The sequence below is a fragment of the Dendrobates tinctorius genome, unplaced genomic scaffold (assembly GCF_039654945.1).
Source record: "Dendrobates tinctorius isolate UK_male_01 unplaced genomic scaffold, ASM3965494v1 ptg000015l, whole genome shotgun sequence".
In the NCBI taxonomy this organism is placed as follows: Eukaryota; Metazoa; Chordata; class Amphibia; order Anura; family Dendrobatidae; genus Dendrobates; species Dendrobates tinctorius.
Genome location: NW_027361683.1, coordinates 42,734,069 through 42,758,144, shown reverse-complemented (window position 1 = coordinate 42,758,144; position 24,076 = coordinate 42,734,069). Strand labels below are relative to the sequence as shown.

The window sequence follows — 24,076 nt, the reverse complement described above, 5'->3', positions numbered from 1 at the left end:
GAAAAGTGTTGAAAAGTTTCTTGGGGTTGTTGGCTAGAGAGGAGATCAGGGTGGTGAAGTAGGTCTGTTTGGCAATGTGAAGGGCAGCGTTATAGGTTCTTAACATAAATTTGAAGTGGATGAAGTCTTCTGGTGTGCGTGTTTTTCTCCATAGGCGTTCAGCACTCCTAGAGCATCGCTGTAGAAGTTGAGTTTGCGGTGTGAGCCAGGGCTGTTTTACTCTGTGCTTGGAGGTTCTGAGGGTGATCGGAGCTACTAGGTCAAGGGTGCTTCTAAGAGTGTCGTTGTGGTGATAAACAGCCAGATCAGGACAGGAAAAAGAAGCTGAAGCTTCAAGTTGGAACCCTGTGTGATTGCAGAACTCTCACATCAAGGAATGAGTAGCTTGCTGGGACTTGTGTTTCCACTGGGGGCAATTATATAAGAGCTACATATAAGGGAGCATTGCTGGGACTTGTGGTTCAACACACTTGGAGTTATAATTGAACCAGTCGCAGATGGGATCTTGTTCATATGCACCAATGGACTATGCTAGTGGGTCGCCCTCCCAAGGCTGTGGGGTACTCGGTACCGGGCCGGTATCAGTGGGACGTGTCACAGCAGCGGTGACCCGGACCGTGGCCCTGGGCGCCCAATTAATAGGAAGATGCGTTAATGGTGGAATGTAGTTATATTAATAGTTTGTGACGCCACCTGTGGTGTTCGGCAAGGGAGGTGTTAAGCCGATGCTGCAGACAGATCCTCCGGGACAGATGGTGTGGTGCAGCAATGATGTTATAGCCCTCCACAGGCAGAGCTGTTGTCCCAGGGCAGTATAGATGTGGAGACACTTGGCTGTTGTAGTTTTTGGTGCAGGGGATGTAGCAGTGCCAGGCGGACGGACACAGGAAGGAATGGAGGACACCAGGGCATGTAGTTCCAAAGCTTTACTCACAGTCTGTAGGGCCCGCTTCTGTACCGTGTCCTCCGGGTCAGGGACTTAGCCAACCTCCAGGCAAGATGGAATGCTTCCCTCCACGCTCCGCCAACTTATGTGCCTTTTCTGATCGTCTCCTCTATAGTGCCTTTAAGTGTGAAGATCTCCTAGTACTGAGTTACACTAGAGTTCCTCCTGACAGATGTTCCCAAGAACTCTACTTGTACGGCAGACAGCTGTTGCCTGCTTCAGGGACTCTCTACTCCTAAGTCCCGGCTCTCTATCCGTGTTGCTGTTGTGCCCTCAAGTCTTAGATGGGAGTAGTGCATTTACAGTCCACTACTCCACCGGTGTCTGCTGCAGAACCATTAGTGTCCATACAACCTCGGGGACCGGGCCCCGGTCTTGCACTTAAAACTTCTAGGCAGGGTTCTTCCTCTAACCCACGTCCTCTGTGTTCCCTTTTACTCCTACGTTCCGTACTTGTCTTTCTCTCCTATGGAAGCTCAGGCTTCAGTTCAATGTCCTTCTCCTTCTTTCCTTTCCCGTGCCAGCTGGCTCAGGTCACTGAGGCAGCTGCAGCACTCCTTCCACCATCCCTCTTCCTGGGATCCCCACTCCTCTCCGAGTGGCTTCCTCCCTCAGACTCCCCGTCTGACTCTCCTACTCACTGACCTCCTGATTGACTTGTCATCCTAAACCATCCCGCTCTTTTATGTATTCTAAACTCCACCCACCTCCCAGCACGTCTAGTGTTCCAAGCAGGGAACCACCAAAGGTGCTCTGCTACTCTCTAAGCAAGGAGCCGCAATGTGGTTTTGCTGAACTACCCTATTGTGTCGGGTGCGAGTGTTGGAGCGTGGTCAGGAGACTCCAACTTACCTGGATGGTGGGGCACCACACCTTAGGAGAAGGTGCAGTACCTCTGTGGCAACTGAGCCTCAGGGGTGCCACACTAGCACGCCATCAACCGCAGGAAGCCGGGCCCCAACATTGAACTGTGTAGTTTCCATTACTGCAGCTATTTATAGTTTAATCAGTATTAGTTAGGAGTGTGCTTGTTGTGATTTGCCCTCGTGGGCAGTATCCTCTCTCCTCCTGTACCAGTCATGACTTGTACTGTTTAAGAATAGTGTACTTGTTTTTATTATGTATACCCCTCCTCACATGTAAAGCGCCATGGAATAAATGGCGCTATAATAATAAATAATAATAATTAAAAGTGGAAGCGTCATCCCTAACAAAACTCCTATCAGAAGAGGAAGACCCTCCGGTATCTCAATACAGCTCCTAGCAGTATTCCGGTGGAGTCACTGCACCATATTGAGTTTAGAACTACCAAACACCCTGCCCACGGAGGCATCTTAAAGGGCTGTTACAGTGGAGGTGTGGTAATAGCAGGTACACAGGTTGCAGTGACGAGACGCGAGACAGATATGACTTTAAACGATAACTTTTATAGATAAATGCCAACAGAATACCAGTAGTTGTCCTCACAGGGAACCAATAAAGTACACATAAACAAGGATTGGGAGAACACGACTAATCCGGCAAAGACCGGTCACTAAAGGGCCGTGGAATGGCCGACTATGGGTCCTTAGTCACTATGTATCACTTATCCATCCTGACGTCCCTCGGCGTTCTGTTCCACGGTGTGTCTGCATCGCAGCCACTGGGCCCAGCTGCTGAAGATCTGGTGTAGTCTTTGGGCGTTCCGACGCCCAGGAGGTGTAGGGGCACAGCGGAGAGTTCTTTGGCGGGATGTCCCCCAGCGGAGGCAGCGGGATACCGCCTGGGAGTGGGAGAGTGGAGGTCGCAACTCCCTGACAGGGACTGGCAGCGGCGGTGATAAGTGGAGGTTGATAGGCCACAGGCGCAGTCTGCGGCCGCACTGGAGAATCCGCAACGGGCACAGGCCCAGTCTCTACCGTGGACTGGAGCGGGGCGGTGGCAGCTGCGGGCGGCAAAGGAGGAGTCACCACCGTGGTCAGGAGCGAAGCGGCGGTGGCTGTGGGCAGCAGCGAGGAGGCCGCAGCCGTGATCTGGAGTGAGGCAGCAGTCGTCTTTTGTTGGTAAGCTTGGCGCCATCTCCCTGCGGTCCACCGAGAGTCTCCCTCCTGTCGCTGTCCTCCTCTCTAGTAGTTGCTCATGGCTCTCGCTGCCTGGCCCTCACCAAGTCTCCACCTCCTTCCCTCTCGTTCTGCTGACTCACACAGTCTGCCCCTCTCCGCTACTCTTCTCTGGACTCCTCCCCCAACTGCCCTGTCAGTCTCAGCGGTCCATCCCCTAGCTCTGCTCCCTGGAAACAGATACCCCAGGAACCTAGAAGACGGTCCCCTCGGTTCCGGCCCGGAACATGCAGGACACACTTCCGTGGCATAGACCGCGCTGGAAAATACCGGCGCTTGCGCAGTAGCGATTATATGCTTCACCCACAGTCGGGCAAAGCATACTGCGCAGGCGCCGGGGGCCTTTACATTGCGCAAGCGCGGAAACCAACGGTGTCTGTGGTATTCACAGACGAAGATTACGTGAAGCAAGCCGAGGGGGGGGGGAGAAGACTCCTAAGCCACGCCCATCGGACTGGACCGCGGCGATTTGCATGCACCCACAACAAAAAAGGTATTTATGCCTCAAATGTGCGGGGTCGGGGGGAGTCAAAGGCTGAACTAGAATCCTTATGGGACGCACAATTTAGTGATATCTTTACATGATATCACTAAATATAGGTGACAGATTCCCTTTAAGACGATGTCTTGGTCTTCTAGGTTGACACAGAGCACCAGGACGGTCCCTCTCCGCACAGTGGCCAGGGAGCGGGCCACCAGTATGCCAGGAGGCAGGGGGTCCAAGTAGTATGGCTCCACCTGCATCACCAAGCCCTCCAAAGGCACCGGGGCCCGGATGGGCAGGGCCACCACTGTCTGCCCGGGGGACAGTACGAGCGGGGGAGCCGCTGGCGCAATTACTTTGCCCAGTGCCTCGCCCTCCTGGCAGTCCTGGAGAACTCCCACCTCCCACACCAACTGCTGGAACACCTGCCTTTGGGGCGTGCGGGAACCCCACTGGTTCAGAGTCTCTTGCGTGGGGTCATTGAGGAGTAAATTGCCAAACTCCCGCAGGATGTTCATGCCCAGGATAAATGGATGTTTGTCATTGGTTTCTCCAAGAGTCAGGACCACTCCCCGGCGTCCGAGGAATTTGCCACAAGGCATCATCTGCACCCAAACCACCCCGGCGACAGGGACCGGTAATTGATTGGCGGCTACCAGCTTTATCATGGGTCCCCACTGTGGTCTCACTGCGTCAGGGAAATGCTGCTGAAAGTAAGTTGCAGGCATGGTCATTACTTGCGACCCCGTGTCCTCTAGGCACTGTACGGCACGGCCCTCAACTTCTTCCCATACCACTGGACACCTTGCTACCAGATCTTCGGGACTTCCACCAGCCCATGTCGTGGCTTCTGGCCCCGAGTGGCTTCCCCCCAGCCCGGAGCCCTCTAGTTTAACGGCAGCCGGAGTGGGCGCCTCCCACGCCGCTGACACTCTCGTGCGAAGTGGCCCAGCTCCCCGCACTCATAGCACTGGGGCTGTGAGGGCCGGCCGCTACGAGCATTGCGAGGTCCCCAGGGCAAGGGATTGAAACTAGGCCGCCCAGACGTGACCTTGGTTCTTCTCTTCACTTCGGCCAACTCGCCCCTGATGTTCTTCAGCTCTTGTTTCATCTCTTCTATCCATTGGGGCTCTTCGACAGCAGTCACAGCGGCCTCCACACTCCGGACCTTCCCCACGGGGACCGTCATTCCCTGCTCCTGCTCTTGTGCACACACCTGACTCCCCTCCTCAGAGAAAGCTAAATGTTGGTTCACTCGTACCTGCTCCCGTAGTGCCTGCTTTATCAACAGGTCTCGGAGTCCAGTCACTAACAAGTCGCGTAGGGTAATGTCGATGGGCCCTACCCCTATGCCTTCCTTCCGTGTATAACTCTTGGAGGACATTCATATACTGGGTGATAGTCTTCCCCTCTCCCTGCATTCGACTGAACAACCGGGTCCTCAATTCTCCCACATCTGTCGGATCCCCATGGGTCTCTTCCAGTATCTGCAAAACCCTAGCAAAGTTGTTGCGGTGTCCCGGGGGCCTCAACATTACAGAATCCCGGGCCTCCCCTTCTAATGCCATGAGAGCTACCTCGGCTTCCAGGTCAGGGGTCATCGGATGCATTCAGAAGATACCTTGCATTCACTCTGCCCAGCTCCACAGCATGGAGTTGGAGCCTGAGAACCTGGGTAGGTTGTTTAGCATAGCCCCCAGAGAAATGCTGGACCGGGATCCATGGTTCCTTGCTGTGTCTATGGCCCCACTCTGGCCTGGGGTGCCACTGTCCGCGCTCGGAGACTGCATCCTGCCGACTACGCCAAATGTGGTAATAGCAGGTACGCAGGATACAGTGACAAGACACGCGACAAATAATACTATAAACGTTAACTTTTATAGATAAATGCCATTAGGACTATTGTTACGCAACCAACAGAATAACAGTAGTTGTCCTCGCAGGGAACCAATACACATAAACAAGGATTGGGAGAACACGACTAATCTGGCAAAGACCGGTCACTATAGGGCCGCGGAATGGCCGACTACGGGTCCTTAGTCACTATGTATCACTTATCCGTCCTGATGTCCCTCGACGTTCTGTTCCACGGTGTGTCTGCATCGCAGCCACTGGGCCCAGCTGCTGAAGATCTGGCGTAGTCTTCGGGCGTTCCGACGCCCAGGAGGAGTAGGGACACAACAGGCCCGCGGAGAGTTCTTTGGCGGAATGTCCCCCAGCGGAGGTAGCGGGATACCGCCTGGGAGTGGGAGAGTGGAGGTCGCAACTCCCTGACAGGGACTGGCAGCGGCGGTGATAAGTGGAGGTTGATAGGCCACAGGCGCAGTCTGCAGCCACACTGGAGAATCCGCAGCAGGCACAGGCCCAGTCTCTACCGCGGACTGGAGCGGGGCAGTGGCAACTGCGGGCGGCAAAGGAGGAGTCACCGCCGTGGTCGGGAGTGAAGCGGCGGTGGCTGCGGGCAGCAGCGAGGAGGCCGCAGCCGCGTGCTGGAGTGAGGCAGCAGTCTTCTTTTGTCGGTAAGCTCGGCGCCGTCTCCCTGCGGTCCACCGAGAGTCTCCCTCCTGTCGCTGTCCTCCTATCTGGTAGCTGCTTGTGGCTCTTGCTCCCTGGCCCTCACCAAATCTCCACCTCCTTCCCTCTCTTTCTGCTGACTCACACAGTCTGCACCTCTCCGCCCCTCTTCTCTGGACTCCTCCTCCAACTGCCCTGTCAGTCTCAGTGGTCCATCCCCTAGCTCTGCTCCCTGGAAACCAGGGGTGGGATTCAGCGGGTTCTCCCCGGTTCGGTGGAACCGGTTGTTAAAAAAGCAGCCAGTTCCCGAACCGGGGAGATCCAGAGCCGCGATCCGGTCCTGCAGGCAAGGAGGGAGGCGGAGCAGAGTAGAGGAGGACTATCTTGCTCAGCCTCTGCAGCGCTGGAGTGGATACCGCACGGCGCGGGCCGGCGCATTGATACAACGCACAGCCACAGGCACATGAGTCACGTGACGTCGTGCTCTGTCTGCTGCTGAGTCCTGGAGAGACAGAGCACGACACAGCAAACCCCGACGGCGGCGGCGCGCACAGTGCGCACTGTTTCATATCTGGTTCTGAGGCAGGTGCAGTGCGTGCGGCTATTATTGGCGGGTAACTCTGGAGGAGCTCGCTGGAGGAGTTACTACCGCCGCTGCCCAGTGAGCTGCCTGAGCCTGCCCTCAGCCCTGCCCCTGGAGGACACTAGTCTGTGTGTGTATGGTACACAACACAGGCCAACACCCGGTCAGTTGTTTTGATACTCTGTATGTGCATTGCTGCTGCCTATTGGGGGCCTGTGTGTGCTGTGCTGTGCTGCCTTCTAGGGACCTGTGCTGCCTATAGGGAACAATGCTGCCTATTGGGGACCTGTGCTGCCTATTAGGGACCTGTGCTGCCTATTGGGGACCTGTGCTGCCTATTAGGGACCTGTGCTGCCTATTGGGGACCTGTGCTGCCTATTGGGGACCTGTGCCTTCCTATTGGGGACCTGTGCTGCCTATTGGGGACCTGTGCTGCCTACTGGGGACCTGTGCTGCCTATTGGGGACCAGTGCTGCCTATTTGGGACCAGTGCTGCCTATTGGGGACCAATGCTGCCTATTGGGGACCTGTGCTTGCCTATTGGGGACCTGTGCTGTCTATTTGGGAACAATGCTGCCTATTGGGGACCTGTGCTGGCTATTGGGAACCTGTGCTGCCTTTTGGGGACCTGTGCACTGTTCTGATCTCATTCCAATTTATTTTTTTTTTCAACTGTTTGACTGCACCCCTACTTGTATATGTTTGAGGAAAAGGTACGTGTAAATGGGTGTGGCTTAATAATGGGTGTGACTTAAAATGGGTGTGGCTTAAAATGGGTGTGGCTTTCCCACACACAAACACAGAACCTGTTGTTTAAAATTTGAATCCCACCACTGCTGGAAACAGATACCCCAGGAACCTAGAAGACGGTCCCCTCGGTTCCGGCCCGGGTACTCGGCGGAGACCTCTCCTCCTACAGAGGCACTGCTGAGAATGATTAAGATCCTGGCAGAAGAGGAAGACCCTCTGGCATTTCACTACAGCTTCCAGCAATATTCCGGTGGTCACTGCACCATATTGAGTTGAGACCTACCAAACACACTGCTCACGGAGGCAGCTTAAAGGGGTGTTACAGTGGAGGCACTGCTGAGAATGATTAAGACAGGTACAGTCATTATGGAAACAATAACTGAAGCACAAGTGTCCATGCGTTGTGGAGAGATGACCATCACTGAGGAACGCAGTTTTGCAGTATGTGATGAACTTATGGATCTGATGAAGAGCTGCTACAGAGCGTGAACCAACTCAAAAACTTTGCTAACCCCCAAGTGGTTGACCAGTGGAGGGATGGGAGGGGCCAATTATCAGCGGCCCTGATTACCACTGAAAGGCCCCGAGAACAGAAGTACTTCCCATCAGTCATTACTGTGCCCTTTAAACATGGCCAGCAGTGTAAGATCACCTGGCCTGAGAGTCCTGCAGTTGAGGTGTCATTTCCAGATTCAAGCACACAGCCTAGGAGGTCTAGTAGAAGTTTACCTCCCACCCCTGCTTGAGACAAGCTTGAAGAAGCTGCCACTACTGTGGATGTGGTGGTGGCAGCTCCATGGAGAAGTTAGTAGCCCAGTTTGCTAAATTGCAGCTTGAAAGTGCCTACCGTCGCCTGAGAACTTTTTCAGGTGTTACTCCCATCCTAGCTGGTGAAGAAGGGTATGACACGTGGAGAGATGTTGCTGTGCAGTACATATAAAAATTGCAGTACACAGATACTACGACGTAACAGAGAATTATGGAGAGTCGGAGAGGTCCCGCTATGGTAGCGGTCAGAAACAAATTCTAAAGACTACATGACAGCTCTAGAAGATGCTTTTGGGTCCCCAGAGGATGTCACAGACCTCAGTTATAAACTATGCACCACTTACCAGGACACTGATGAGAATATGTCAGATTACCTTTATCGACTGGATAAGCTGGTGCATAGAATACTACCCAAAGGCGGACTTAGGCCTGCTCAAGTTGACCAATGTCATCTGGATCAAGTACTACACGGAGCCCTGACTCACGATCCCATTGCTCAGTGACTGAGGTGTTGTGACTAAGCGAGTGGCTGTTGTCACTGTAAAGCCCGAGCCAAGCTTGCAAGAGGGATAACTCCTGAAGGTCAATGAGAAGCAAGATTTCCCAACTTCTAAGTGCCCAGGATATGGAGGTAGATTGTCTAAAACAAATTGTTGAGTCAGCTTTCAAGAGCTAACAACAGTTGAAATCGGTGAGTGATGACCAGAGTCAGGTGGAAGATGCCACCTGACTTCAAGGTTAGATTTCAGAATGGCAGATTTTAAGGGACTCAGAAAGAGAATCGGAAGGATCCAATGGGTGGATATCCTTAAGGACAAATATGTCCAGGAAGGATGAGAAATTTTGAAAAATTAGATTCTCAAACCACAATCATTAACAAACCCAAAAAGATGGAAGAATGGGAAGCATTTAAGGAAACCAGGATGGATGAACACAGAACTTAAACACATGCTAAAACGGAAGAAAGAAATGTTTATCAAATGGACCGAGGGAGGCATATCTAAAGAACAGTATAATGCTGTCTGCAGAACCTGCAGGGCAAGAATCAGATTATTAAAGCTGACAATGAATTAAGGCTTGCAAGAAACGTCAAAAGCAATAAAAACTGCTTTGCACTATAGGATCGGAAAAAAGCGCAATAGGGTCTTATCCGACAAACAAGATAAGAAAGATGTTGAATTTCTACTCACCTGCTATAGGAGAGGTATAGCGCCTGGATTAGTAGTCAGCTGCTGCATGTATGTCATCCCCTGAGGAAGAAGTAATGTACACTTCGAAACGCGTTGGGAAAAGAGAATAAAACATCGTTCATTTAATGCAATAGCAATCGTGTTTTATGTCAAGCAATGCACGTAACCAAAATATCTCCAGTTTAGCAAAAAGCAATAAAAAAGGATTTGGGGGATATGCCAAAAGTAAAAGAAAAGTCAAAGATGCTATAGGATTTTTATAAGATGAAAATGATGAAATAGTAAGAAAGAATGTTTAGAAGGCCGAACTATTAAATTCCTATTTTGCGTCTGTTTTCTCTCAAAAAAGAAATGTAACATCAACTGATCTTCACTGTCCTATTAAAGGAATAGAAGAATCCAGGCTATCTATAAACAGAAAGATAGTGAGGGAATACTTAGCTAACATAAATGAATTCAAGACTCCAGGTCCAGATGAATTACACCCCAGAGTACTGAAGGAGATAGCAGAAGAAATTTTTGAACCACTCTCCATAATCTTTGAAAATTCTTGGAGATCAGGAGAAGTCCCAGAAGACTGGAGAAGAGCAAATGTTGTTCCTATCTTCAAAAAGAGGAAGAAGGTGGACCTAGGGAACTATAGGCCAGTGAGTCTGACTTCTATACCAGGAAAGCTCTTTGAACAAATTATTAAACAACATGTATGTACGTACCTGGATAAGAATAAAGTGATTTACCTGAGTCAGCATGGGTTTGAAACTAATAAGTCATGTCAGCCTAACATAATTTCCTTCTATGACAGAATCACTGACTGGGTTGATCAGGAAAATGCTGTAGATATAGTATATCTTGACTTCAGCAAAGCATTTAACAAAGTATCTCACACAATCCTTATAGAAAAAATGACTAAGTATGGAGTGGACAAGGTAACTGATAGGTGGATTCCTAACTAGCTTAGTAATCGGACCCAAAGAGTGGTCATAAATGGCTGCACACCCAGTTGGAAGAGTGTATCAAGTGGGGTACCATAGGGCTCTGTTCTGGGCCCTGTATTGTTCAACATCTTTATCAATGATTTAGATGAATGAATTGATGGTACACTGATTAAATTTGCTTATGACACAAAGTTAGGAGGGCTAGCTAATACTAGAGAAGAGAGATAGATGATTCAAAAAGATATAATTAAATTGGAGCAGTGGGCAGCAACTAACAATGATTTTTAACAGAAAAAATGCAAAGTACTACATCTGGGCAATAAAAATGAAAACAGCATATACAGAATGGGAGCAATAGGGCTAAGCAACAGCACATGTGAAAAAGACTTGGGTATACTAATAGATCATAAACTAAACATGAGTCAACAGTGTGATGCAGCAGCAAAAAAAGCAAATAGAATTCTGGGATATTAACAGAAGCATACAGTCTAGATCACGTGAAGTCATTATACCCCTCTACTCCTCTTTGGTCAGACCTCATGTGGAATACTGTGTCCAGTTTTGGGCACCACATTTTAAAAAAGACATCAACAAACTGGAGCAAGTAAGTTTAGAGAAGAGCGATCAGAATGGTGACCAGTCTGCAAACCATGTCCTATGAGGAATGGTTACATGATTTGGGAAAGTTTAGCTTGCAAAAAAGAAGACTGAGAGGAGACTTAATAGCTGTCTACAAATATCTCAAGGGCTGTCACATTGTAGAAGGATCATCTTTATTCTCATTTGCTCAAGGAAAGACTAGAATCAATGGGATGAAACTGAATGGGAGGAGACACAGATTAGATATTAGATATTAGAAAAAACTTTTTGACGTTAAGTAATTTGTGTGTGACTTGGCTGTGGTGGTAGTCAGAATGCTTTACCCCAAGTTTTGATTGCAGGTGCTAAGTCTTAATTTCGTGCTTGGGAGCCCACAGCGACTGACCAGGGTGAGAGTGTAACTCCTGTCAGGGGAGACTATTGTAGAGAAACTGAGTCTGATAGGAGCAGACAGTGTTTCTCAATAGCATACATTAATTCCTGTTTAGCTGCATTGCCTTTGTAACCTGAAAGAGGAGCAGCAGCAGAGGACAGGGCTGATTGGCTTAGAAAACTGAGAAGAAGGAATGAGGGGACAATACCAGAGAACATTAGGGTTGTCATCCATTTCTGAGAGGAGACAGCAGTGATCCAGGAGGAGAGCACAGTGTGCAGACTGTTAGTTCTGCAGCTCCATGTGAGGGACAGAGAGTCTTGGAACTGCACCACAACTATAGACTATAGTCAGGTTGCACAAGGTTGCCCATCCCAACTCTGCCTTGTATCTCTAAGCAACTGAATCCTGAAGGAGGGGATCTGTGCCAGCGCGCCATCAACCACGACAACTGGACCCCAACAATGAACTGTGCTATTTCCATTTCTGCAGCCATTTATAGTTTAAACAGAAGAAGTGTGCCTATTGCAATTTAAAGGGGAAGCGTCTTCCATAACATTCAGGTTAACTGCAAAGCCCTATATTGCATTTGCATTTGTAGATTGTGTAATGTGATTTGTTTTATTGTTACTTGCAATCCCCCTAACCATATTCACTATTTATCCATTTTATAAATAAACTTATTGTTCCAACCTCATCCCTTGTGCTTGTATACAGATTGTGGACAGGGGTTTCGTAAGTAGAACCCTGGCAGAAGAGTAAGACCCTCCTGCATCCTACTATAGGATGCTATGAGCAACAGTTTTCCCAGTCAACGACAACACTTCAGCAGACAATGACCGGGTGGGAGAAATCTAGCATCCCCGGGAACATAAGCTCCCAGCCATTGTCTGCCCCCCCAGAAAGGAGCAGAGAGCACAGGACAGAAATGAATCACCTCCTCCTGTGCCCATATACCCATCACACATCCTCCTTCCCATAGGCACATTTTCCCTCTTAAAGGGATCTCAGGTATGGAAGTTAGGGCAAATCCCTCAGCGCTCTGATTCTGACCCCAGGCTTCTATTAAAGGGATCATTGGTATGGACGTCAGGGCAAATCCATCCAGTGCTTTGGTTTTGACCTCAGGTCCCTCTTAAAGGGATCCTCAGTATAGAAGTTAGGACCTTTCCTCTCAGTGCTGTGGTTCTGACCCCAGGGTCTCTTAAAGGGATCATTGGTATGGAAGTTAGGGCAATTCCACTTATTGCTCTGGTTCTGACCCCAGGCCCCTCTTAAAGGAATCTCCGATACAGAAGTGAGGGCAAATCCACTCTGCGCTTTGGTACTGACCCCAGGCCTCTCTTAAAGGGATCTCTGGTATGGAAGTTAGGTCAAATCCCTCAGCACACTGATTCTGACCCCAGGCTTCTATTAAATGGATTATTGGTATGGAAGTCAGGGCAAATCCACTCAGCGCTCTGGTTCTGATCCAAGGTTCTCTTAAAGGGATCCCCGGTATGGAAGTTAGGGCAATTCCACTCAGTGCTCTGGTACTGAATCCAGTCTGTCTTAAAGGGATCATTGGTATGGAAGTGAGGTCAAATCCACTCTGCGATCTGATTCTGACCCCAGGCCCCTCTTAAAGGGATCCCCGGTATGGAAGTGAGGGCAAATCCAAACTGCACTTTAGTACTGGGCCCAGGCCTCTATTAAAGGGATCTCCGGTATGGAAGTTAGGGTAAATCCCTCAGTGCTCTGATTCTCACCCCAGGCTTCTATTAAAGGGATCATTGGTATGAAAGTTAGGACTGTTCCATTCAGCGCTCTGGTTCTGACCCCAGGCTGACAGGATGATGTGGGATATTAGGGGTAGTAGTCCGGTGGCTCTGACGGAATGATGTGGGATATTAGGGGTAGTAGTCCGGTGGCTCTGATGGCATGATGTGGGATATTAGGGGTAGTAGTCCAGTAGCTCTGACTGATGGGATGATGTGGGATATTAGTGGTAGTAGTCCGGTGGCTCTGGCTGACGGGATGATGTGGGATATTAGGGGTAGTAGTCCGGTGGCTCTGACGGGATGATGTGGGATATTAGGGGTAGTAGTCCGGTGGCTCTGGCTGACGGGACGATGTGGGATATTAGGGGTAGTAGTCCGGTGGCTCTGGCTGACGGGACGATGTGGGATATTAGGGGTAGTAGTCCCGTGGCTCTTGCTGATGGGATGATGTGGGATATTAGTGGTAGTTGTCCGGTGGCTCTGACGGGATGATATGGGACATTAGTGGTAGTTGTCCAGTGGCTCTGGCTGACGGGATGATGTGGGATATTAGGGGTAATAGTCCGGTGGCTCTGGCTGACGGGACGATGTGGGATATTAGGGGTAGTAGTCCAGTGGCTCTGGCTGACGGGATGATGTGGGATATTAGGGGTAGTAGTCCGGTAGCTCTGGCTGACAGGATGATGTGGGATATTATAGTGAATGTGGCTATGCGGAGTGGGTGGGGCTATACACTCAGCTTTATGTATATAGATATAATCATTATATTTTGTTATAACTAACCGTAGTTAGTTACTATGCCCGGGCAAGGCCGGCTCTTCAGCTAGTAATACATAAAGTGAAAGAGAACTACAAGTTTCTCCAATAGGAAGCATATAGAGTAACAATCCTGTAGTGGCAGGTGTACTCCTATCTGTATCACAGACCCTGTCTAAGGGCAGTTTCACACGTCAGTGTCTCCGGTACGTGTAGTGACAGTTTTCTCACGTACCGGACACACTGACACACGTAGACACATTCGAATGAATGTGTCTATGCAGATGTCAGCGTGTTTTCACGGACCGTGTGTCCGTGTGCAAAACACGCTGACATGTCCATTTTTGTGCAACAGCACGGATCACACGGACCCATACAAGTCAATGGGTCCGTGTAAACACGTACTGCACACGGATGCTGTCCGTGTGCTGTCCGTGTGCGATCTGTGTGCGTTTCTAAAACTCAAAGGGTTAACATTGAAAATAATTTTTCAAAAACACGGACACGGACAGCACACGGACAGCACACGGATGGTACACACAGACATATGGATAGCACACGGATGTCACACGGATGGCATACGTATGCACACGGACACACGGACACGGATAGCACACGGATGGTACACACGGATAGCACACGGATGGTACATACGGATAGCACACGGATGTCACACGGATGGCATACGTATGCACACGGACACGGATAGCTCAGGTACCGGTTTTTCCGGTACCGGAATTATCTGGACGTGTGAAACTGCCCTAAGTGAGTGGCATGAATGGATTACTCCCTCAGGAGTCTCTTAAATAGAAGTGCTCATTGCTTATTCCCGCCCCCGGTGTCTGACCTCATACCTTTGAGTGTTCTCAAAGAAAATTGTTCAATGTAAACACAGAAAATAAACTTTAGCATATTTTATTTATTGTTGGTAAAAATTAATGTATGAAAAAACTAAATTAAGGTTAAGTTATTATATATTGAATTGGTAAGCTATGTTCACATATCCAGTAGTTACTTCAGTTTTTAGGTTCTTTTTTGAGATAATAAAAATGGAAGTAAAACATTCCAATCCAGGAACCATTGATTGAGAGGGAACCGCAATATCTTAAAATGTCTTCTGCTTGCCTCCTTTCCAACTGATAACTATTTTTTTTTTTGCTGGATCTAATATGTAGTCTGCACAATGTTTTTATCCAGCCAAAAAACATGATGGCAACCGGATTCTTTTGTTTTTATCATTGGAGTCTATGGGAAATTGACTCATCTGCAATGTCATCTGATAAAGAATCAGCTTTTAGTACTGTGCATGCCCAATGCCAATTTTTAGAAACATCCTTTTTTTGTGTTCAAAAAGTAAAACTGAAATAGTATGGGTGGCTCAGTGATTAGCACTGTTGCTTTCCAGTGTTGGGGTCTTGGGTTCAAATCCCACCAAGAACAACATCTGCAAGGTGTTTGTATGTTCTCCCTGTGTTTGTGTGGGTTTCCTCTGGCTTCTTCACACACTCCAAACACATACTGATAGGGAAATTAGATTGTGATCCCCATCTGTAAAGTGCTGTGCTATTTAAGTGAGTAAATTAAACATTATAATACACAAAAATACTGCCTCTGATACACGCAGATGACAACAGATCATGTGAACAGTGCCTTACTTGTAAATGTTCCTTCTCATACAGTAAGGATGTACCATGCTGTTCAAAAGTTGGTAATAGTTTATTGCAATTAACAAAATGCAAAGTGAATGAACAAAAGTGAAATCTATATCATATCAAGGTTTGGTGTCACCACCCTTTGCCTTCAAGCAATACACCAGAGCATCAATTCTTTGAGGTACACTTGCACACAGTTTTCGTAGGAACTTAGCAACAAATTGATCCACACATCTTGGATAACTAACCACAGATCCTCTGTGGATGTAGGCTTACACAAATCTTTCTGTCTGTTAATGTAATCCCACACATGTTCAATGATGCTGAGACTAAGGCTCTGTTGGGGCCATAGCATTATCTCCTGGAATCATTGCTCTTCATGCTGAACATAGTACTTCATGAGATTGGCTGTATGTTTGGGGTTGTTGCACTACTACAGGATAAATTTGGTGCCAAATCAGATGCCCCTGTGATGGTATTACATGATGGATAAGTATGTTGCATCATTTTTTTTATTGCAACTTAAACATAATGTCCAGAGGTGATGTGAACATTGCCTTTTTTAAAGAGTACCACCCGTCATCTTTCCTGCGTTGTCTAGTTTACGAAACATTTGGACTCCTTATGAAACCATAATTTTAGATCATTTTATCTCCTATCTCTTTAGCAAGCTCAGTTATTCTTGCTTGAAACGTATGAATACATTGCCATCAGGGTGTTACCATTTGAAGGTGTGCCTCTATATTCTGACATAATCCAATAAATGCTAGAATATATAGAGACATGCCTCTTTGTCAATGAGAATTGTAGCACAAAGCTCTCAATTTGGTCATAAATGACAAAAAGGAATAACACAGAAGTTATAATTTCAAACAAAATTCATGCATTTACTAGAACAGAAATGTCGTATCAGATACTCTTAACTTGTAGATAGATGCCCTTACCTTTATAAGTGTGTTTTCTTCTGATTTACCTTGCTGCTCATGTTCTGTTACCTCTCCTGGTTTACATGCACAGGGGCATTCTCACTATCTATTCGTGACTGGGATAATACCAAAGGAGATCATGTCAAACACTATAAGATCCGAAAGATTGACAACGGAGGCTTTTACATCACAACACGGGTTCAGTTTGACAGTGTGCAGGAGCTGGTACAACATTACACAGGTATGAAAATCTACTAAGTACCGGTACACATGAAATGGCATCAGAATTGGAAAAGTCCAGTAATTATGTTCTGTTTATATGAAAAGGAAAGTTGTATCTATAATTTCTCTAATATTTAATAGCATCTATAACTTTTTAATGCCTACTTTTTAATGCTACTTTTAATGTAGCAAATTATATGCAAATTTGTGTTTCTATGTCATGCCATTCTTATGATAGTGAATGAGTAACCACTTGCTTAGGCCAACTTCAGACATCTGTGAAATACGGACAGTTCTTGCATCGTAAGGTTCGGACTCCTGTTGAGCCGACCTGAGCAAATTGCTTCATAAGCAGTCTTGCCCTATCTTCCAATGTGAGACTGGCCCATGTCTCACAGGTGTATGAAACCAACCTTAAAGGGAATCATTTAGTTTTTGATTCCCAATCTGGGAACAGTATGATATGAGGGCATATATACTGATTCCAGTGATGTATCATACTGTATTTACTAAGCAGCTTGCTGTAGTTTTGATACAATCACTGTTTTCTGGATACTGAGCTCTATATAACCCTATCCACACCACTGATTGGCAGCAGTTCACCCTTCAGTGTGTCTGGAATGCAGTTACTGACAGCTCAGCTGTCCATTCTGCTACAGGGGCATGTTTATGCTTTCAGTGTACTTAGAATGACAGCTTAGTCGTCCAGTCTGGTGCTGAACTGTTGATGTTTTGATTGACAGCTCAGCTGTCCAATTTGAAACTGGGAGGTGCAGGGCTGCCTTCAACTTTCCCTGACCCAGGTGATTGCACAGCTACGTAGCTGGGTTGTCCGTTCCTGATCTCTGCCAGGTGTAGATTCAGCTCTGTGTGGCTTGTTTCTCTGTGCCTTGTACTTTGCTTGCGGATCTTTTTGCTGCCTGACCTTGGACCTCGTTCTGACCAGCCATTGTGCCTCGCCCCTTTGATCTGATCCGATATCCTCCTGGTATTCTGATGTCATGCTACTGCAGTGCAGTATAACGCAACCTCCACCAGGGGGTGCTGGTGAGGGAAGAGAGGTTGCACACACAGCATAGCAACACTGAGCAGCAACACAAGTGCCACCAAGTGGCGAAAGAGTGGCCAGAGAAGCCGAGTCATAAACAGTCAGGAGCAGAAGTACTAGAGGCTACAGCAGTACACGTGGTCAGAAAAAAGCCAGGGGTTCAGCAACAGTTGGAAGCGGATAAGATAGAGACAAAAGACAGAAGCAGGTCTGAATGCAAACCAAGTCAAAACCAGGGAGTCAATAAACTTACAGGAGAACACTGAGTCAGGACCAACAGAGGGAATAAACAGACACGGGGCAAGTCAGGGATCAAAGCAGGACTAATCAGGCTATACCAGAGTCAGATACACACGCCAAAGGCAGAAGTATAGATGACACCACCTGCAGGTTGCAGCAGAGCACAATAGCAAACCTGAGACCAGACTGAGGCTGAGAAAAGTTAACCTCTGAAATGACCTGACCAGGAACATGGAAAGATAGGACTCAAAATCACCCAGTCTGGATCATAACAGTACCCTCCTCTCAAGGGGAGGCCACCTGACTTTGGATTGTTATCTGATGCCTTTTTCTCTTCCCTCTGTCTATGACGTTCCTTCCCTTGCCTCTAGACCTCGGACTCCTTGGCTAACCTGACTCACGGCTTGTCCGTGAGAAGTGACTCAGCATCACATTACGTCTGGCCTATATGTTTTTCTTTTTCGCCAGTAAGGATCTTGTTCACACACTCTATGGCCAAGGGTGCAAATTTGATGCAGATTATAAAATCATCACAATATCAATTGGAGGGTCAGATAATTAGTTTTATGAAAACTTCCTATAGCCCTCTACTGCCGGCAGTGACTGTGATATCAGTACCATCTGAAGTATAGTTGGTATCTCCCGAACCTGTAATGGCCCTCCTTATTACATTTTCAGGACAGAAAAAACAGTTTAGTGTGTTCAGGGAGACCTGTAAACTAAACTATTTTTTATCCTGCCACTACAGTCATCAGGGGATGAGTGCCAGCAGGTAGGAAAAATTATGCCCTTACTACGAGGCGGTCCTCAGACCAGGTCATATTCTTTGTCCCCACATGCCCCAGAATAGTCTTCTGTGGACAACTTTTTAACACTTTTTTGATCTATGATGAATCTGACAGGATCTAGGTCGCTAAGGCAAAGATCATAGGGAGCGCACCCCTGAGGACGTCTGCACTCAGTTCCGGCAGTGGTCCAGTGAAGTTCTGTGGAATGATGCAGCTCTCAGGTGCCAGTTCCGCTATGGTCTGGGTCTTCATTACAGTGTTGGCTCTCTGGTGGAGGCCATGGTGCATGCCTCATGTATGGACCACAGAATAAGTGAGAGACAGGGGAACAGCAGGTCGCACATTATACTTTGCTGGAGCAGGTTCATTTACCTGAGGTGGAGCCATTGGAAGTTGCCAGTTTTTGTGCAGTGGAAAGAAAATTTAGACAAGATCTCAGGCTCTATCTATATTGTGGTCCCACTGGACATTTTGTCAAGAATTGCCCAACTTGTCCTCAAGCAATAAAAAGGGCTGCACGGAACTCCTGTAAAGGGGTGGCGTTGCTATGGACCGTAGAGACAAGCTGTCACTTTAAGAAACAGAACCCCCCCCTTGGTTAGAGCAATGGGACATTCTCTCTCCCCTGCAGTAAAGACTGTGTGGTTTCTTCTGCCAGCACTGGAGAGGGGAGGGGCTGCTTTTCTGTGTGTGAGTTGAGAGCCAAGATTTCTGCAGGAAGCAGACGTGCCTGCCTGGAGCTGTGAGGAAAAGAATGTTTAGTCTGAGACTGTGTAAACTATTCTGGGGATAACAAGGTGTTAGGCGTTGGGTTCCAACCTCTGCACAGGAGGAATCCCCAGCTTTGCCTTCTGTGGTCTCCCATTCAGTTCCGACCGCAGAGGAGGCTGCTCAGCAAAGGCGTCGTTCCCAGCGTCTTGCTCAAGCTAGTGCGGTCAGGTTGGTTGCTGCTGCTACCTCAGGTCCACCTTTAGCAATCCGCACTAGCCAGCAGCGAGCAGCTCTAGAGGTTGTCCTTTTTGCAGCCTACTGAGCATGCCCGTGGGATGACCTCTCATTGGAGGTCAGAGCTCACATGCTCAGGTACTCAAGCAGCTCGGATTGGACCAACAGGAAGGTCCCTGAAGGACGCTGCTATAAAAGGTTCGCATGGCCGCTCGGCCATGCGCTAATATAGACTCTGATGGTTAGTTGTGTGTGTGATGACGGATGTATGAGACTGGTGACTGACTCATGAAACCCCTACCCTTGGTTGTGTATGAGTTGGGCTTTAGGGAGATAGTCAGCGCCAGTAGTTGCATAATCTATGTGCCACAGAGCACTCCGCTCTCCACACAAGCGTTAGCGTCAGATAGCGCCAGTCAGCACAAGGCACCACTGGACCGCACGTGCAGCAGCATTCCTCGCAGCGGCACCATGCGCAACTCAAGCGCTTACCTCCCTGCTCTGGGTGGTTAGTGGCATCCGCTGAACTGGTGCAGTGCGCATGTGGTGCTATTATTTTATTTAGTTCAGGCATCGCAGTTGCGGTGTTGAACGCTAGTGGAACTAGAGGGACTCTAACCCTGCATCCTTGGGGCAGAGTCCGGTGTCTCTTAACTAGGGTTCACCTTGCTGAGCCCTGTGAGGCTAGCAGGCTCCAGCACTTGTGTTCTGTGGCTTTGTGCAGTAACAGCGTTCGCTCTAGTACACACCGGGTCAGTGGTTACCCCACCGGTGTTCAGTCCGTGTTCGCCATTACCGAACAGCAGTATACCATCTTTACACGGTGGACTCCGGGTTGCGAACTCACCTTATTATTATATTTTATTTGGTGCGTTCCTCCAACCCTAACACAAGGTGGCTTTCCTGTGTTGCCTGCCTGGAGCTGTGAGGAAAAGAACGTTTAGTCTGACACTGTGATTTAGTAAACTATTCTGGGGATAACAAGGTGGCTTTCCTGTGTTGCTGTGAGAAGCCATGAAGAAAAGACAAGAAAGGAATCTAGAGGAGGGAATCCACAGTTTCTAGGAGCATCACTGGACCTGCACACAAGAAAAAGACCACGTTTCACAGAGCTTCCAGGAAGAAGTGTGCACCATCATGCAAAGCTGCAGGGGCCCCGGGATTGGACTGAGATACCAACGCTACTGTGAGTGTTAACCTCTTCTGTGCACATGCTAGGGTTTAAGATAGGCTGCAATAGATAGAGCATGGCAGCCATGTGGCCTGGTTAGCAAAGGCCAGATAGGTTATAGTTAGTGTAGCATCATACATTACTTTACTGTGTTGTCTTGCCAGTTGGATAAATACACTGAGCTGTTATAGTTGGTGCTCCGTGCTGTTTGACGGCCCAGCTAAAGAATATTATCCTTGTAAATTGTCTGTTTCCATAGCATACCCCTGTTTCTGTATTTTCCTAAGCACTGCATTCCTTGCCTGTAAATAAATTAACCCTTTGTTGCTTGCACCTCATCTTGTGTACCGTAGTCTCCCTGCATTTTGTTGGTCCCCCGGCCATCGCTTCACTCCTCTAACGGTGGGTGCACGAGTAGGATTCCACTCCACTATAATGTAAAAAATATTTCTGGCACTACAAAGTAGATGCAAAGAATTTAACAATACTTTATTGATACAGGTTCAACCACTCTATGGAAAAAGTTGACATTTTGGCCGATAACATGGCCTTCTTAAAAGTAGTGTCTCATGGTGCTGTGTTAATGCGCTATCGTGCTGTTTTTCAAAACTTTATGAATTATATTTTCTCTGATTGCATTGGGAATTTTATCGTGATTTACCTGGATAATATTCTAATTTTCTCTCTCAATTTGGACTCTCACCAAGAACACATCTGTGTAATATTACAAAGGTTGAGAGAGAACTCTTTGTGTCACGCTCACGCCTTGACTACCCTGGAAGGGACGTGACTAAAACAGCTGCCTTGGCTTTCACTGGAGCCTCTGATGGTGAGGTCAGGCTTGTGTGGCAGGCAGCTGCCAGGTGCCACTCCAGGGTGGTGTCTGGCTGTGGCTGCTGATCCCACTTGGGGAGACGGTGGCAAGGCGGAGACACTGGCTGGAAAGCTGGCACGACAGAGACACGGGCAAGCAGGCACGGCTTGAAACACTGACAAGCGGGCATGGCTGAGACACAGGACAGGCTGGCACAGCTGAGACGCAGGGCAGGCTGGCACAGCTGAGACACAGGGCAGGCAGGTGTGGTGTATGAGCGAACAGCGGATGCTGGTTCTGAAACAGACAGGAGGGAGTGGAGTATGACGGAACAGGTTTGGACCTGTTCATACAGGAGGAGCTGGTATGGATACAGGCAGGAAGGAGTGGAGAATGAAGGAACAGGTTTGGACCTGTTCACACAGGAGAACCGCAAGACTGCGGGGAAGAGCTGCAAGGGTGCAGAGCAGTCAGAGCTGCAAGGGTACAGAGCAGGCAGAGCTGCAAGGGTATAGAGCAGGCAGAGGTTGTAAGGGTACAGAGCAGGAAGAGCTTGCAAGGGTACAGAGCAGGCAGAGCTTGCAAGGGTGCAGAGCACAGTCAGGGAGGACACAAGGACAGACGCCACATACTAGGAGACAGAGATACAAAGGTAGGACAGAGTTCAGACAGGGAAACAGTACGAGACAAGGTACAGAGACCACTCAGATACAAAGCAAGGCTTAGATCAAGACAAGGCAAGGAGTAATAGCACAAGGACCAGGATATTCTGCCTCCTGGAGGGCGGACAGAGAAGTACTAGGCAAAGCTAGGAGTAAAGCCTCCAGAGAAGGCGAGACATAGGACAGGGCTTGGTTTACTCAGCAGCAAGAAACTAACTGAGTTAACACATTTCACAGGCAGAGTCCATTGGGAGCAGCTGCCCTAAATACTAGAGGGTACTTGATGATTGGCCAGGGACACATCAGGCAGGTGCACACTGATTGCATAAGAACCAGAGAGTTCTGGCACCACCCCCCTATACACAGCCAAAAACATGCACAGAGCAGAGAGGATACAAGAGGCAGAGAACATGGAGCTGGCAGCAGACAGAAATCACAACATGGCCTGGAGCAGTGAGTAAGTTGGTGAGTGGGGGAAGGGAGGCCATGCAGCGATGCCAGCAGGGTTGTTACACTTTGCTAAATTAGAGAAATCTGTTTTTTCTGTTCAGGAAATTTCATTCTTGGGGTTTATCTTGTCAGCAGAAGGGTTTAAGATGGACCTGTGAAGGTGCAGGCCATAATTGATTGGCGTCAACCTCATGACCCTCACTAAGGCTTTGCAACGTTTCCTTGGATTCGACAACTATTATATAACAAATGTATCATAGGATTTTCTCAGATTGCTAAACCTTTTAAGGACCTTACAAGTAAGGGTGGCGGATTTCAAGGTTTTACCACTTAGTGATATTAGGGATTTAGACAAATTAAAAAGAGTATTTCATTTTTGCTGCTGTTGTAATCCAACCCGATCTCCAAGAACCTTTCATTGTGGAGGTGGATGCTTCAGAGGTCAGGGTAAGGGCCGTTTTATCGCAAGGGTCCAAAACTCTTACTAACCTCTAAAAATTATCATCTGCTAATAGAAATTATGTTGTTGGGAATTGTGAGTTACTTGCTGTGAAATTGGCCTTTGAGGAATGGAAGCATTTTTTGGAAGGGGCAGTTCATCAAGTTAATGTGGTCACTGATCACAAAAATCTAGCATACATTGAATCAGCTAAATGATTACTCCTCTAACAGGCCGGATGGTCCATGTTTTTCTCTAGATTTATTTCTCTAGGTTCTCAATCACATTCAGGCCAGGGTCTAAGAATCTGAAAGCTGATGCATTATCTCGGAGTCTTGATTCACTTTCTCCACCATAACCTCCATCCTCCATTCTTCCTTAGGGTATTGTAGTGCTTGTTGGCTCCTTCCGCTACTCCACAGTCCAAATTTTTTGTGCATGTGTATCTAAGATTGTGTTTGCTACAGGAGTTTCCTGATTTTGTCTTGGTGGTCATCCAGGGGTCACAGCTACACTAATAGCCATTGCTAGACTTTTTTGGTGGCCATCCATGCATAATGATAATTAAGATTTTGTATTCGCTTGTGATGCCTGCGCATATTCTAAAGTCTGTCATAACTGGACGGGAAATTGACTCCATTGCCTATTCCAGAAAGACCTTGGACTCATCTGTCCAATAGTTTTGATCACATATTTGCCTATATCTGGTGGGGAAAATGTTATCTGGGTGGTTACTGACTGATTCAGCAAACAAGTGGAGCACCCCACCAGGGCCTAGCAGGGTACTCGGTACCGGGCCCGTTGATCTCAATGGGATTTGTCACGGAAGCTGTGACCCGGTCCGTGGCCCTGGGGCTCCATGGCAAAAAGGGGATGAATGAGCAACAAAATAAAGTTTATGAATAGTTCGTGATGCCACCTGTGGTGTTCGGCAAGTGAGGTGTTAGGTCGACGCTGCATG

The 24,076-nt window shown here is 48.1% G+C and overlaps 1 protein-coding gene across 1 annotated transcript in view; it reads left to right on the top strand.

Annotated features, from left to right (window-relative positions):
* The window catches only part of FGR (FGR proto-oncogene, Src family tyrosine kinase), a 417,108-nt gene that overhangs the window by 260,190 nt on the left and 132,842 nt on the right, over positions 1-24,076 (top strand). The window contains exon 7 of the mRNA XM_073564004.1: positions 16,428-16,577. Coding sequence (XP_073420105.1) covers positions 16,428-16,577 — 150 coding nt within the window. The remainder of the gene's footprint in view (positions 1-16,427; positions 16,578-24,076) is intronic.